This window comes from Neolamprologus brichardi, chromosome 20 (assembly GCF_056152115.1).
Source record: "Neolamprologus brichardi isolate AB-2024 chromosome 20, ASM5615211v1, whole genome shotgun sequence".
Taxonomy (NCBI): domain Eukaryota; kingdom Metazoa; phylum Chordata; class Actinopteri; order Cichliformes; family Cichlidae; genus Neolamprologus; species Neolamprologus brichardi.
The window spans coordinates 35015001-35032500 of record NC_142123.1 but is presented as its reverse complement, the minus strand read 5'-3'; the positions used below and the strand labels follow the sequence as shown (position 1 = coordinate 35032500).

At 48.9% G+C, this 17500-nt stretch overlaps 1 protein-coding gene across 2 annotated transcripts in view; it reads left to right on the top strand.

Moving 5' to 3' along the window:
- The window catches only part of lama5 (laminin, alpha 5), a 69032-nt gene that overhangs the window by 11501 nt on the left and 40031 nt on the right, over positions 1–17500 (top strand). For both annotated transcript variants that reach the window (XM_087834012.1, XM_087834011.1), the window contains exons 3-6: positions 11765–11882; positions 12814–12932; positions 13214–13384; positions 14858–14955. In XM_087834012.1, coding sequence (XP_087690138.1) covers positions 11765–11882; positions 12814–12932; positions 13214–13384; positions 14858–14955 — 506 coding nt within the window. The remainder of the gene's footprint in view (positions 1–11764; positions 11883–12813; positions 12933–13213; positions 13385–14857; positions 14956–17500) is intronic.

Genomic DNA, 17500 nt, shown 5'->3' with positions numbered 1-17500 from the left:
TGTGCAGCGGCGTGACTCACTGTGGAAACGCCACCGCAGCCCAGCAGAGCGCCGACGACAGCACAGAAATCAAAGCGCTGCTCGCAGCTCAGACCTGCGAGGGAGAAGCATCAGTCTGTGCTGCTTTATACACTGAAGAAGAATTAAAGTGAGGCTCGGGCCGACCGCTTACCAGCCTCTCACCCCGTTTCATCATTTCCCTCTCTGCGTGTAATCTGGCGCAGGTCGAGGGTCATCGTCAGGCTTCAGCTTCCTTCTGCTTTGACCTCTGACCCCGAACGCACAGAAACATGTCCGCTGTACCTGCTCCCTCAGCTTCCTCTGGTCTCCGCTCCCAGAACGTGAAGACGATGTGAAGATGGTTTTTCGTGGCGTACCTGCCGACTCAGGTGTGAACGTGAGGACAGCGTCTAAACCACGATCTCTGGTTTTGTGGGGATTTCTCGGGCCGTGCTCTGACTAAAGTTTGACAAGTTTCAGTGACTCCTCTCAGGACTTTGTTATTGATGCAGAAGAAGAAGGATCGACACAGACACGTGTGTTGCAGGTTGAATGTGCCGTGAAAATAAAGATATGTTAATAGTTGTTTAAACGAGTCCCTAACCTGCTCAACAGCACCTGAAACCACAACGGCCTGAATCTGTTTCCAGTTTGTTCTTATTACTGATCATCAGGTCGTGCTCAGGACTTAATCAGCTGATCGAGAACCTCAAAAATCGACTCAACGATGAAAATTGTTTATCGCAGCTTTTTTTGGGCAGTTTGGGAGTGAAATATTGGCTGACCTCGGCTATTTGCAGATCTTTATGGATAAATGAAAATTTAAAAAGTAAAGAAGAGACGGGAAAAAAAACATCCACGTTATCATTGATGTTGCATAGTTTGTCCACCAGAGGGCGCTCTGCAGCGTCGCTGTCAGCTGATCCCAGGGAGCGTAAGCGAGTAACCCACGACTGTCAGTTGATGTTTAGGTTTCGCGTCTTCAGCGAACGAGCTTCAGCTTTGATTCCAGAAATCGGAAAAGTCCAATTTTGGGGGAATGAGCCCTCTGCGATCTGAGCGTCCATTCAGCTCCCTCTCTTTGTCTCGCAGTATTTGCTCGCCCTCGTGACCTCCCTTTGATGCCGCAGCGGTGCCGGCCTTCCCGGCGACTCTGCATTCACAGAACCCCTCAATGGGCCTTTTATGGCACCATTGTGTCAGCTGGAGTGTTTGAGCCATTCACAAAGAGCTGGAGAGCAAACATGAGGCAAACAGCTGGATGTGAGTGTCAGAGTCTTCAGACAGGCGGGGGAATGGGATTAACGGGACATTCATTAAAAAGGAGATTAGATGAGTTAATGGGGTTTGTTTGTGATAGATTAACTTCTCTTCCTGTGGTTAATTTACTCATCGGCTGGTTTCTCTGCCCCCCGGATCAGGGTGAAACAGCAGACCCCTCGAAGGGTTTTTAGCCACGCCCCTTCACAAACTTTGTCTTTCAGCACATTTCTAATTCAGGCAGCGGGACAGAGACTTTAGTTTAGCTGCTGAATTAGAAGGCAGAAAATATCACAGCCATCATTTGTGTTAAAGAAAAATATGAAATTATTTCTAATTTCAGGAGCTAAACTCTGTAGTTCCTCTGCCGTCCAGCAGAGGCAGTGGTGAGTCAGTCTCCATAGCCTGATGTACAGACTGTTCATGACACCTGTACAGGGGGAGGACGTTTCTATAACTCACCTGTTTGCATGATTAGGGGCGAGGTTTTGTTTTATTTGTACACAAATAGAATCAACAACAACAATAATAATAATAATAATAATGTTAATAAGTTTAAATGTCACCTCCCCTATAACATCAACAGGTTAGCAGCACGGACACACAAGTTACATACAATCATTTACAAATATAATAAATATACTGTTAGAAATTAAAAGTATTGAGTGCAGCGATGGACTGAAGCTGCTGGTAGTCCAATAAACAGGTCCTCTGTATTTAAGAATGTCAGAGTGCAGCAGTTGGTAAATCACTAATCACATATACACACTTATACATACAGAGATGTGTTTTATATATTCACATTAACAAGATTCAGGGTTTTCTAAAAAGAGGAGCAGATGAAGAAAGTCTGTTTGAGAAATACAAAAATTTATTTTGAATTAATGAAATTCTATGAAGATATGATTGACATGTAGCAGCCCACACACTAGTACTAGACATTATGTGTGGATAAATGAAAAATTAAGGTAATATCAACATACAGGAACAATTTAGAGAATGCTGAGCTCTGCTCAGAATATCCTTCATATCCATACTTCATCGACTTTCTGCAGACAAATTCAGGATTTTGTTCCCAAGTTAGTTTGTCATCAACCAGAACTCCTGAAAGAGTTTAATGCCCTCGATAAACACATCTATAAAATAACTGTTTTTGTAGAAAGATAAAAAAGTTGGTTTTATGAATATAAAGTGACAGTTTGTTAGCATAACTCTTCTTTTGCTTCTCTTATAAGGTCATCAAAATTAGAGTGAGATAAGTGTCAGCTGCAAACATCAGAGACATTTTTACAGACATAGTTTCAAAATCATGAATGTAAATAAAAAATAAGAGCGGGCCTAAAACCCCACACACAAGCTCCCTTTGAATTCTGGTTATTAACAATGACCCGTTTTTCTCTTATTGTTATCTAATATTTTCAGTTCCAATTTTATTTAATTTTGTTAAAAGTATTTTAAACTGAACTGTGTCAAACGCCTTTGACAAATCTAGGAACAAACCAAGGGAATATTTTTATCATCCAACCCTGTAGAAAGGCCCGCCCTCAAGACACATTTCTATAAATCCAGAACAGTGATTATACGATATTATTATCAGACAGATGTTTTCAAATTCTTAGTACTTTGGAAAAAAACAGGTGAGAGGCCGACACTTAAAGAAACTAGATTTGAATGAAGGACTTTATCTACTTTTTAAACCTTGTTTTTAAACACAACACGTGTAGGTGCTCAGGGTTCAGTGATAACAGGAGCGACTTGTCTCGCCGTGGTCAGCGGCGTGGTCAACATTTTCAGTGTTATTTGAAAAACCTCTGTAGGAGCTGGAAGGTCAACCACACCTGAACAAGCACAACTGTGGTAAGTGTGGCCTGATGGATGGATGGGTGGATGCTGACACAGGTGGATGCTGACACAGGTGGATGCTGAAAATTGGATGCTGACAAGTGGATGCTGACACAGGTGGATTCTGACAAGTGGATGCTGACACAGGTGGATGCTGACACAGGTGGATTCTGACAGGTGGATGCTGACACAGGTGGATGCTGACACAGGTGGATGCTGACAGGTGGATGCTGACACAGGTGGATGCTGACAGGTGGATGCTGACACAGGTGGATGCTGACAGGTGGATGCTGACACAGGTGGATGCTGAAAATTGGATGCTGACACAGGTGGATTCTGACAGGTGGATGCTGACACAGGTGGATGCTGACACAGGTGGCTGTAGCTGCTAGCTTCAGCTGAGCTCCACCTCTGGACTGCATTTGGGCTGCTGGAGCCTTCAGGAGCATTTAGTGACCAATCATACATCTGCTGTGAGGTGAGATGTGGGCGTGGTCTTCAAAGCACGAGCATCGGGGTTTCCTGTGTCTCTGACAGAAGGTCGGTTTCAGAGTCCAGCTCCGCGCTGCAGGAGGAGGAAGAGCGAGTTCGGCTCGACAGAAGGTTTTTTGTGCGCCATCCTCGTCCTCCTGAAGGACGCCACAGACTGCGAGCTGTGTTCTTCCTGCTCGGACGCCCACGCTAAGAATAGTCTGATGCTAATGTCCGGCTGCTGGCGCACAATGAGCTCCTTCAGAGAGACAGAAGAACCAGATTTAACTCTGGTGTTTACTGTGAAACCCTCGGTCACTTATTCTCTCTCGCCTCCTCTAAATCTGCTCAGGATATTTTTAACACGTCCCACTCGCTGCTGAATTTAACCAGCCGTTATTTTTCACCTCTGCGGCTCCTCCACACTGACCTCCTCTCCACCGCTTCCTGTTGTCCATCGTCCGTCAGTTACACTGACAGGTGCAGTAATGTGAAGGGGGCAAAGCCACGTGTGTGACTTAGAGTTTGAACCGCCCTTCAAAAGTTGATCCTGCAGGTCTGGAAGGACGGCGTTGGAGGGGCACTCAGCAGCCCATCAATCATCTTCATTTATCAGAGTTTTCCATGAATGGAGGGATGAAGGAGGGCAAATACATGCTAAGAAACTTGGGCAGGGAGGCAACAGCAGCTCAGAGGAGAGAGAGGGGCTAATGTGACGGTAAATATCGTTGTTTGAGTTTCTTGTTTTTCAGCCGGGGCTGAAACGAAGGAGAGAGAGGGCGTGGACTTTAGAGGGCACGAGGTCATGCTTTGTGTATTTGTCATGTTCAGCAAAGGGAGCACGTACAGGTCTTTGTTTACACACTGCACAATCTCAGGTTTTTATTTTATTTTGACCTCCTGCTCACGACCTGTGACGTATCCAGAGTATCGGCAGACACGCCTCCTTTATAAGCCCAACGCTGAGGTCATGGAGAATAAAAAAGCCATGTGGAAAGTTTGTCTTCTTCTTAAAGGAAGAGTGTAGTGTGTGTGTCTGTGTGTGTGTGTGTCCAGCTGAAGGCTAATGATAGCAACATGCTAATGCAGAATAGAATGGGTGGGAGTGATCACAGGTGTAAAACGCCGTCACACCTGGCCCTGTGGTGCAGTTTGGTGGGTAGGAGTCTGTCGGGTGTAGCTCATAGTTCGCGGTCGGGCTTGCAGGACAAAGCGTGAGGAAGAGGAGGAGGAAGGCTCAACAGCTCTTAGTTTTTGTTCACAGAGGCTGACGGTTACTGCAGGTGTTCTCACATCAAACACATCTGGACACATCTGTTCTCAGCCTGCTGTCTGAGCAGCCCGACGTAGACTTATACTGGTTTGTGCTGCCATTTAACTGGGACCATTTTCTCTGTTTTCCTGGAGAGCTGGAATGTGATTGGTCAGGGTGTGGAAGCTGAAGAAGAGGGAGGAGGTGTTTTCTCAGAGTTCGGTCATAAAGAGGTGGTGGGAGTGGAGGTGGGGTGTGTTTGCGTGCCACCACACGGGCGGAGCTGCAGCTCACTGAGCGCTTACAGAGCAGCAGAGCGTCACCGCGGCGTCCACCTCCGTGATGGTTGAAGTAATGGTCGTAGTTTGAGTGACGCAGCTTTAGCTGCTGATGAACTTGGCCCTGTTGAAAGCGTCAGGTTGGAGGACTTCCTGTGATCTCTGAGTGCCCTTCCTCTTCATAAATCTCCACAGTCGTTAAACGGGCGACCCCCGTCACCGACAGTGGGCGTGTTCCACGCCGGGCCATCAAAGCACAGATACAGGAAGACGTGCTGAGGTGTCCACGGAGGCCTGACAGAAACAAGCTGGCAGCTGCAGCGACTGCATACGTCAGGGCCAACAGCTGGACGGCCTCAGCACTCCCAGACACCATTAACGGCCAGTCCGTCACACTGGGAATGCTCGGCACGCCGAGGAGACTGTCAGTGTGATGGACATCGCACGGTCAGAAACAGGAAGCTGCTCTGTGTCACTGCTTCAGCAGGGATTTACAAACGTTGTGTTTCTGTTCCAGGCAGAAAAAACGCCGACAGCGTTCATTCGAACCCAAACTAACGGCTAAACCTTAAACTGCTGAACCACAGCCATCAACGTGAAGCGGAGTTTGTCATTGGCCAGAGCCGACTGACCCTCGATCACCAGCTGCAAACGAAAACACGAGGTCAACGAATCACCATCCGCTCGGCTGCGGCGCTTAAACCAGCATCAGCCTCCAAACATGAAGCGTGATTCGTTACTGATTCCTCATCAGTGTGTCACAAACGGAGGAGGAAGAGGAGGGACTGAGATCAGCTGTGATGACCTGTCAGCACCGTGATTGGCAGCCGACATCTTCTCTCACTCTGGATGTTGACCTCTGACCTCTACGTTCATGTTGTGGTCTGGAGCTCATTTCCGTGAACCTCTCGGTCTCTGTTATCGCTCGTCCTCCTCCTCTTCTTCCTCCTCCTGTAATTAAGGAATGTGACCCAGCCGTCTGTTCTGATAACGGCTGGATGGAGCGCATGAAAGAGGAGCGCATCAGGAACGTGGAGAAAGTCGAGGTCACAGGATGGGAAGCCTCCCTTCCTTCTGCTCCGTCCTCCCTTCGTGCTCAGCTGACGTCTCCTCTGAGGGAGGGAGGGTCTTATCTCCCAGGCAGATATTTGAAATCTGTCACAAGCTGGAAAAATGTTTCCTTTTTCCAGAAAACACGGCGTGGAGAATGCGTGCAGCGCTGTTATGAATCCTCACGTCTTCTGCAGTCAAATCCAGAAAAAGTGCAACTGTGAGATTGTTAGCATAGACTGTAAATAAAGATGTACATAACCACAGTGGCATTGGGTGTGGAGGATTTGGGCGCTGAGTGCTGAAGATAAGTTTTCCCGTTATGGTTGTAGATGCATTTTTTCTTGGGGGAAATCAGTGTTTCCACCACGGCGTCGTTCCTGGAAGGCAGCGCGTCTCCAGGTGCCCTCGTCTCTCGCCCCGACACGTTTTTGTGTCGGAGCTTTCAGCGCCGTGCCTACCAGCTGAGGACAGAGCCGTGAACTTTACGTGACTGACATGTTTGAGCGTGCACACGCCGGCTGTGGCCTTGACTGCGGTGGAGCTTCAGGACTCGTTTCTACGCCCAGGATTTAGGCCTGGAACGGCTTGTAGAAGAATCAGAACCAGCGTTTGTTTTCATGGATGCGCACTGATCCTCGCTCTGCTCACGGAGGAATTGCGCTCTTTTCATGACCTCGCAGGTCGGCTAGCTCGGGGCTAGCTTTGGCTTTTCCAGCTGTGATGTGGGAGTGCTCCAGCAGAGCCCGAAGCCGTGTAATGTTGTGTTTGTGTGTTTGTGTGTCAGGGCTGCGTGATGGCACTTTATCAAAAACGTTTTTTGTTCTCATGTTTTTCACATCAGAAGCACAAATTAGAGGTTTTTGTCTGAACCTGACTCACAGTGTCTGACTCTCGTTTCAATCAGTAATGCACTATCACATATCACCAACACGCGCAGCGTCACAGCTGCCACCCGACAGGAACGCCGGGTGGCCTTTAAACCTGTGACCGTTCCACCGGGCACCAACGAATCCAGCGTGTTTCACGCCACAGAGGCGCCTCGCTTCACACAGCCAAACCTGAAACTGTCACAAAATGTTCTCAATGAAATCTGAGAGGACTGGGGAGACTTTTCCAGGCTGGGAATTGTGACTTGGAATTTCAGCGGAGAATTAGACGGAGATTCCTGACCCCCCGCCCCCCCGCCCCCCGAGGGGAGAGACAGAGATATTCCTGTTAGTGCTCTAACTTACTTTAAATTCATAACTCAGACCTGATCCCATCTGTTCTCCTCCACTTATCCCTGTCAGGGAGACAGACACCATTCATGCTGCTGTGGGAGCAGTGGGAGCAGGACACACGGCCTGATGCTGGAATCAAACCTTCCTGCTGCGAGGCATCAGTGCGAACCTGTTTCTGCTGATTTTGTTCCTGGGTTTATCCGTTCCCATGGAGACGGTGCTTTAGAAACGTCCTTGAAGGCGCTGAATAGTTTTGATGAATAATTGTTCCAGATGGACTGTGAGGAATGAAACACAGCAGCTGGCGTGTCTCCTGCACTGATCAACTGTGCGAGGAGTGAATCAGTGGTTCTTGTTGTTAGCAGCTGCTCTTTGCTGTGGCCCTGCAGTCCGCCTGCAGACTCAGATTACAGATTACAACACAGATTAACCACATGGCTGTCCAGCTGAGATGGACCGCACATCTGTGCAGACAGATGCAGCTGCTGCTCGTGTCAGATATGTAAATGTTACGTACTCAGAATCTGCACTTTGTTCATATTTCACAGCTTTTAAACGTTCCTGCATTCCACAAAGTGACCAGGTCACATGATCTCTGTGGTGCAGGTGACTATAACCTGTGTGACGTCAGTGCATCAGGTGACCTTCTTACTGCTCTCTTATTGGTGTTTGCTGAAACGTCTCCTCCTCCTCACGCTGTCCCTTTGTTGTGCGTCTCCATGCTTATTGCCATAGCTACCTGTGGCACCAGGAATGTGGAGCCACCAAGGAATGTGTGCAATTATTAAACCAGTGAGGGGCCAGACACACACACACACAGACACACACACACACACACAGACACACAGACACACACACACACAGACACACACACACACACAGACACACACACAGACACAGACACACACACAGACACACACACAGACACACACACACACACACAGACACACACACAGACACACACACAGACACACACACACACAGACACAGACACACACACAGACACACACACAGACACACACACGCACAGACACACACACAGACACAGACACACATGCACACACAGACACACACACACACACAGACACACACACACACACAGACACACACACACACACACACACACAGACACACACAGACACACACACACACAGACACACACAGACACACACAGACACACACACACAGACACACACAGACACACACACACACAGACACACACACACACACACAGACACACACAGACACAGACACACACACAGACACACACAGACACACGGAGACACACACACACAGACACACACACACACACAGACACACACACGGAGACAGACACATGCACACACACACACACAGACACACACACACAGACACACACAGACACACGGAGACAGACACACACACACACACACACACACAGACACACACAGACACAGACACACACACAGACACACACACAGACACACACAGACACACACACACACACACAGACACACACAGACACAGACACACACACAGACACACACACAGACACACACAGACACACACACAGACACACACAGACACAGACACACACACAGACACACACAGACACACGGAGACAGACACACACACACACAGACACACACAGACACACACACACACACGGAGACAGACACATGCACACACACACACACAGACACACACACACAGACACACACAGACACAGACACACACAGACACACACACACAGACACACACACACACAGACACACACAGACACACAGACACACACACACACACAGACACACAGACACACACACACACAGACACACACACACAGACACACACACACAGACACAGACACACACACACAGACACAGACACACACACACACACACACACGGAGACAGACACATGCACACACACACGCACACACACACACACACACACACACAGACACACACACACACACATGATCGACCCTCGTTAGTTAGAAGTGCTGTTGGATCCATGCAGGCCTGAACTCTGAGCTGTGCTGAGGCGGCGTCCTTCGCTCTGTGCTGAATCCGGGAAAGTGAGTTTGACCTGCAGATGATCCTGCGGCTCCTGTTTGCCCACAAACACAGACTTAGTCTGATGTTTCCTCAACACTGAGGCCGTCACTGATCCATAACTGCTGAGGACGTGCGATGGTCAGTGAGACTTTTGTTCAGAGACTTTCAGACGAGCTCCCACAGAGAGCCGGACACGGGGGCGGAAACCAAACCGCACCTCTGAGCCTGCTCCACGTCAGCACAGTCACGGTGAAAGCTGCTCCGCGAGGTCCGTCCTGCTCCTCTCTGACTCCAACACTATGATTAAAAAATCTCCAGAATCAACTTCCTGTTTTATTCAATCAGACCTGAAAGCCAAAAACAATAAAAAGGAGTTTACTGAGCACAACACTCGTTCTCTTGTTTCTTCTATCAGAACTCAGAGAAAGAGAAAATAAAGGGGGAGGGGCGTGTTTATGCGGAGCTCTTAAATTTAGCAGGTCAAAGGTCAGAAATGTGTTTTACAACAACAGTTTCTTCGTTCTTCCTGTCGTTTGTCTCCTGCTCTGACGGTGGAGGGTCATGTGCTCGACTGCACCAGAAGAAGAATCATGCAAAGCTGCTCCAAGAACAGAAATATGTTCTGCTGCTGAGAACCAGCAGCTTTGTTTAAAAAGAGGACAAACTGTGGGACAGATGCAGATGGATGGACGGCCCTTCTGTCCCCGCACTCCCGTCATCGTCAGCCTCTCTGCGTTCCTGCGTCTTCTGACAGCGCTCGCCTTTAAAAGGAGGAAGTGGAGATGACGGGCCCGAGCTCCGGCTGATCAAAGACTGGGAGAGACGAAGAGCAGAGATCATCTGCAACTGTCAGGCTGCAAGTGCTCAGAATGACTGATCCTCATAATTTACCGTAGTGTTCATCATTATGTTTATTTCCTAATGTCGTGAATCAGGAACACTCGGAGCCACGCCTCTCCTCACCTGAGGTAAACTCGACCTGTGAGGCAGCTGTGTGCGTTTCCTCAGGGCCGAGATGACAAACGGACTCAAACTGTGGACGTTAAAGTTCACCTCTTTGATCTGAAGCTTTAAAATGTAACAAATCAAATGTTTGAGTTTTTCCACAGTAATGAGACTCTGAGCGTTTCTCTGCTCAATGGGTGCTTATTTTTAGGTACGGGGGGGCCGATGAAGGCTTTGGCATCATTCAGGCGTGAGCCAGGAACGTGTGAAGCTTTGAACCAATCAGCAGTGAGCTGTGAGCGAGGCCTCACACGGGACGTCAGGGCTCGTGTTATCGCGTTTCTTTGTCGCTTTAGTTTGTTCTGCTGCAGCTGGGGAGTGATCTCAAGGTCAGACGCACAACGGTTTGTCAACACCGTCCAATCAGCTTTGGGAATGAACGGGGGGGTGATGGGTGACGAGGAAAGGTGTCGGCAGGAGCACGCTAGGAGCTCAGCTCTGTGACACGCTGATGACACGTGCGCCTCCTCACAGAGGTCAGCTGTTTAGCTCAGAGCGAGCCAGCGCCTCCCTGAGCAGCTCTCAAACGTTCATCTCCATCCAGCCCTTCTTTCTTCTTCAAAATGCATTTATATTTAATATTTTCTATTTCTATATTTTCTACAGATTCATACATGTGCACTTATATTTATACTTGATATTTATCTTTTTGTTGTATTGTGACTTTATTTTGGTCCTGTGTACGTCCTGCATCCTCGCCCACAGTGAGATTTTCTGTTTCATCCTCTCCAAACGTCGACCTCAAACGCAAACTCTAAAACCTGCAGTTCCTCTGGCGTCCAGCAGAGGCAGCAGTGAGTCCTGTGCAGCGAAGCCTGCGCTCCAGCTGAGGCTCAGAGCGAAGGATAGTGATTGGATGTTGCTGTGATGCTGTCACAGCCTGTGGATGCAGCTCACATCAAAGACAGGATGGTGATGTCGTCACCTGGTTACTGATCCACCCTCGCTGCAGTAGCTCGTTAGCTGATGACAGACCTGCAGCCAGAAAAACTGTTTCTGAAAATAAAAGCTGAAAAGTGTTTTTTCTGTTGTTGTGTCATTGTTGTGAAAACTAAACATCACAGTGATTTAGTGGTTTTGATGATGGTTCATAAATGATGAACTGCTGCCCCTGAATAAGCTGTCTTCGCTTGGTGTCGGGTCGAGACATCACATCACACAGCGCTGACGCTGACGCAGAGTCCAGGAAGCAGTGAACGGCGCCGTCTTTTCCCTCCTTTTAGTCTTGTCGTTTGTTTTTTCTTGTTTTTCCTGCTTTAAAGTGAGTCCTGCTGTTTCTCCATCGACGGTCCAAACCAGGTCAAAGTGCTTTTCATCAGCGTTTCTTCTTCTTCGGTATCTCTGCAGCTCTTCCACGTGGCATACGTGCTGATCAAATTCGCCAACTCTCCGCGGCCTGACCTCTGGGTTCTGGAGAGATCCGTGGACTTCGGGCAGACCTACCAGCCGTGGCAGTACTTCGCCTGTGAGTAACAGCACACGCTTGCATATGCATGTTCACCTGTACGACCCCGACAGCCGAGGACCGAAGTCTGTCAGATTCCACCGTCCTGACCTCCTGTGGGTCACCCTAACTCTTCTTCTAACCTCAGTTAAACAGGGGGCCGGGGGGAGGGGCATTACATCACAGGCCTGCCAGCTGATTGGCTGTTGCAGCCGTCAGTTCAGGTGAGCTGGAGGGGAATTCCAGGACTGTTGCCAGCAGGTCGCAGCGTGATGTTTAACTAGCAGATGTGTGGCTCAGTCAGACTCACACCAGGTGTTTGAGGTGGTGGCAGATAAATGAAGAGGTGACGGCTTAATGCAGGTGTTCATGTCATAAATGTGGTTAGCTTGACTTTTAATTTGAAAGAATGCTGCAGAATAATCTCCGCAGCTGTTTTCTCTCTTCTACCAGCGTCGGTGCTGGTACTGGTGCAGTAACTGGTACTGGTGCAGTAACTGGTACTGGTGCAGTAACTGGTACTGGTGCTGGTGCTAAGATCAGCCTACAGTTCAGAAGCTCTGAGAGGTGGACATTAAATAGGATTACTCGCAGTATTTTGGGGTATTTCCATGTAGAATTTAGGGCTGTGTCCACCAATCACTGGTGAATTTCTTGCCTTAGCTCCTCCCACATCTGCTGACATCACTGCATCCTGCTATGGGCCCAGCCACAGTGTGATGCTGTGCTTTTCTGAGCTTTTTGAGGACGAGCACCTGTAGTTTCTGTTGACAACGTGTGGAAACAGCTGAACGGTGTTCACTAACATGACTCCAGCTGTGGTGCAGCTGCTTAGAGATGCTCTAATCATCAACTGAAGTGGATCCTGAGGACGCCACGAGAGGGGTTCAGACGTCTCACACTTTTCTGTTTTCTTGTGTGTGTGTGTGTGTGTGTGTGTGTGTGTGTGTAGCCTCCAAGAGAGACTGCATCGAGCGTTTTGGACAGAGCACCATTGAGAGGATCAGCCACGATGATGACATCGTCTGCACCACCGAGTATTCACGCATCGTGCCGCTGGAGAATGGAGAGGTGAGACAATCACGTAATCAGATTACAACGACTCTGTAACGAGATCAGTTTAAAGATGGCTGGGAGAAAGATGAGTGAGGAGGACGTAGAAATCTATCAGCCAAAGGAACGAGCGAGTGGTCCAAATGGATAAATAATGCTCAGAAAGTGAGAAAAAAGCAGACGATGACTAAAGGTTGAAATTCTGAGCTGTTAGCTAACATCAGATCAAGGAATTGGTCAGCTGACCCGAGGAACGATCAGCTGCCAGGTGTTTGCAGGTTTCGTGTCTTTGTCCTCAGATCGTCGTGTCTTTGGTGAACGGCCGTCCCGGGGCGATGAACTTTTCGTACTCGCCAGTACTGAGGGAGTTCACCAAGGCCACAAACATCAGGCTCCGCTTTCTGAGAACCAACACGCTGCTGGGTCACCTGATGGGCAAGGCGCTCCGCGACCCCACCGTCACCCGCAGGGTAAGGCACCGCAGCAAACCAATCATCAGTCAGCACGCAGTGACGTCATAGCTTGCTGATTTGCTGCTGTTGGGTGTTTACTGCTACATGTTGCGTTTTCTGGACTGATCACGACAAACAGTAAAGATGAGATCATGCTCCTCAAGTCTGTTAAATGAATCAAAGCTGTAAGATGGATGGATGGATGCATGGATGGATGGTTGGATGGTTGGATGCATGGATGGATACATGGATGGTTGGATGGATGGATGGTTGGATGGAGGCATGGATGGATGGATGCATGGATGGTTGGATGGATGGTTGGATGCATGGATGGATGCATGGATGGTTGGATGCATGGATGGATGCATGGATGCTTGGATGGATGGATGCATGGATGGCTGGATGGCTGGATGGTTGGCTGGATGCATGGATGGTTGGATGGATGGATGGATGGTTGGATGGATGGATGGATGGATGCATGGATGGATGGATGCATGGATGGATGGATGGTTGGATGGATGGATGGATGGATGGATGGTTGGATGGATGGATGGATGGATGGATGGATGGATGCATGGATGGATGGATGGTTGGATGGATGGATGGTTGGATGGATGGATGGTTGGATGCATGGATGGTTGGATGGATGGTTAGATGGATGGATGGTTGGATGCATGGATGGTTGGATGGATGGTTAGATGGATGGATGGATGGTTGGATGCATGGATGGATGGATGCATGGATGGTTGGATGGATGGTTAGATGGATGGATGGATGGATGCATGGATGGATGGTTGGATGCATGGATGGATGGATGGATGGTTGGATGCATGGATGGTTGGATGGTTGGATGCATGGATGGATGCATGGATGGTTGGATGGATGGTTAGATGGATGGATGGATGGATGCATGGATGGATGGTTGGATGCATGGATGGATGGATGGATGGTTGGATGCATGGATGCATGGATGGATGGTTGGATGGATGGATGGATGGTTGGATGCATGGATGGATGGTTGGATGAATGGATGGATGGATGGATGGTTAGATGGATGGATGGATGGATGCATGGATGGATGGTTGGATGGATGGATGGTTGGATGGATGGTTGGATGGATGGTTAGATGGATGGTTGGATGCATGGATGGATGCATGGATGGTTGGATGGATGGATGGATGGATGGATGCATGGATGGATGGTTGGATGGTTGGATGGATGGTTGGATGGTTGGATGGATGGATGGATGGATGCATGGATGGTTGGTTGGATGGATGGATGTGATACGCCTTCACAACAAGAGACGTTGTCAACATCTGGACATTTAGGAAAGCGATGCAGAGAACTTGGTGTCAAATTGTGATGAAGAGTCAGTGTGTGAGTTGTCCCAGCATGAGTGTTGTTGTTCTTTGGAGTGATTGTAGGCAGCAAAGAACCCTGAAGCTGCCAGCAGTGTTTCTGACTCAGCTCCTGCTGTGATCTGTGTTCTAGTATTACTACAGCATCAAAGACATCAGTATCGGAGGACGCTGTGTGTGCAACGGGCATGCTGAGGCCTGCAACGCCAAAGACCCCAGCAACCCCTACAAGTAAGATTTAACTCACACACACACACTCGTTCACTGTGTTTGTCTCTTGGAGTCACACACACACACACACACACACACACACTCACCTCTTTCCCCGGAGCTGTGATCTGAAAGGCGTCAGGTACTCCTGTCTGAGGGTTGGCTGTGTGCCACGCGTATATATTTGCATACCTGCGATGGAAATAAATGCTAGCTGTGTTTGAGCATGTGCTGGCAAATGAGGGCACAGCTGGCATCCAGAGGAGCTCAGCATGGCCTCACAGAAGCTGCAGCTGCTCAGTAAACTCCGTCACCACGTACGTCTGAGCAAAGCTCGCCTGGATGTCAGATACAGGTGGGCTACAGCTAGCAGCGTAACCACTCTGGAGTTGTTCAAACCACAAAACTTTTTCAAAGAGGCCACGCCCCCAGACATGACAACTTTAATCCATTTTAAACAGGTGAGTTATGGAAACATGTTCCCAGGTGTTGTGCAGATGGAAGTGATCCACAGCAGGGCTTTTAAATATAAATGTATTTTGCCAGAAACGCCAGAATCTCAGGTTAAAGCTCACAAAACTATTTAGAGCTGATTGGAGACCAGAACAGCCAATCAGGCTTTTTTGCATCCAAGTCTGTGATTGGCTGGTTTTGTGGCACAAATATAACGGTGTAGAGAAAGAGTTGCTCGTGCACGGGCAGAAATGTTGAGAGTGCGAGCAACACAACCCGAGCGAGCGCAAATACAAAAACTGAGCGAGAGGGGCTGCTGTGTGTGTGTGTGTGTGTGTGGATAATAGCAAACACTGAAACACAGTTTTTGCACACAGGAATGAATTTTCTTCACTCAAATTTCTCCTCAAAATGCAACACCTGCACATTTATCTTTTACGTGCGCTCAGAATAGTGGCACAAAAATAACGCCATAGCACAGAGACCGAACAGTTTGTGTGAACATGTTTAACATGTCTGTGGGACTGACTCACTGCTGCCTCTGCTGGACGGCAGAGGAACTGCAGGTCTAGCATGGACACGAAGACGGTCCGCTGGGAGAGTGAGGAGGTTTTTGTGACTGTGATGTGAGAGAAACAGCTGAGACTGAGAGGCAAAGATTTTAGGATAATAATCTACAGAACGAAAACACACACACACACACACCTATGTCCGTGTGTGTTAAGACTTAAGCCGGTGTTTAGCTGTCATCATTACAGAAACATGAATACGCGTCTGTTTCCTCTGTCTGCATGCACAGACGTGCAGTCCTGCTGTTTGTTTTCCATTTCTTTCCTGTGTGCAGTGCAAATTATTACCCATGCATTATCTCACTCTCTCTCACACACACACACACACACACACACACACACACACACACACACACACACACACACACACACACACACACGCACACACAAACACGCACACAAACACACACTCGTACAGACTCATTGAGGGAGTGTGGACACAGCTTAGTGCGGAGCTGCTTTTAAACATGATTCATTTGTGATTTGAGGGGGAGATGTGACACTCGCAGCTGCTGGGACGCTTTCCGCCGTCACGCCGACATCCTGGAGATATTTAAGCTGCGCGTTAATTGACAGTCGATAAAGACATCCAGGTGGCTCCATTTCCAGTTGTTAACCCTGAGGTCAGGAAATCTCTGGGGCTATAAATCAGTGACAGAGCTCAAGCTTTCCCTCATATTTCTGTTTCGTGGTTTCAACAGGCAGCAGTTTGTTTCATTTACTGTCCAAAGCTGGAAGTTCAGATCTGTACATCTCAGAGGCGCGAAGCTGCAAACGTCCTGCTGCAAACGTCTGCTGCAAACGTCCTGCTGCAAACGTCTGCTGCAAACGTCCTGCTGCAAACGTCCTGCTGCAAACGTCCTGCTGCACACGTCCTGCTGCAAACGTCCTGCTGCAAACGTCCTGCTGCAAACGTCCTGCTGCAAACGTCCTGCTGCACACGTCCTGCTGCAAACGTCCTGCTGCAAACGTCTGCTGCAAACGTCCTGCTGCAAACGTCCTGCTGCAAACGTCCTGCTGCAAACGTCCTGCTGCAAACGTCCTGCTGCACACGTCCTGCTGCAAACGTCCTGCTGCAAACGTCCTGCTGCAAACGTCCTGCTGCAAACGTCCTGCTGCAAACGTCCTGCTGCAAACGTCCTGCTGCAAACGTCCTGCTGCAGACCTGAAGAGAATAAAGTGAAGACTGAGTGTGAAAGGGAGGACGTGTGGTTGGTGTCTCTGCTCCACAGCTCTCCTGACATTTGTGCCAAACTGGATGAAGAGATGATGATGTTACCTAGTTGAGTGCACATGTCGCTCCCAGCAGGAAGTAGTGTGTTTCGGTCAGGGTGGTGTGGCGGGCAGGTACCGGCTCACGGACGCGGTGCCGTGGGTTTGTGTTCAGCTGATGCTGGGGTTTGTATGATGGTCCTCGGGGCTGCAGCTCTGAGATGCCGCAGGCGCCGTGCAGCTGCACTCGTGACTCTCCTGGTTTAAACTGCGGTTTATCGCTGAGCGCAGCAGCTCGCCAGGTCTCTCATCAGTCAGAGAAGCGTGGAACT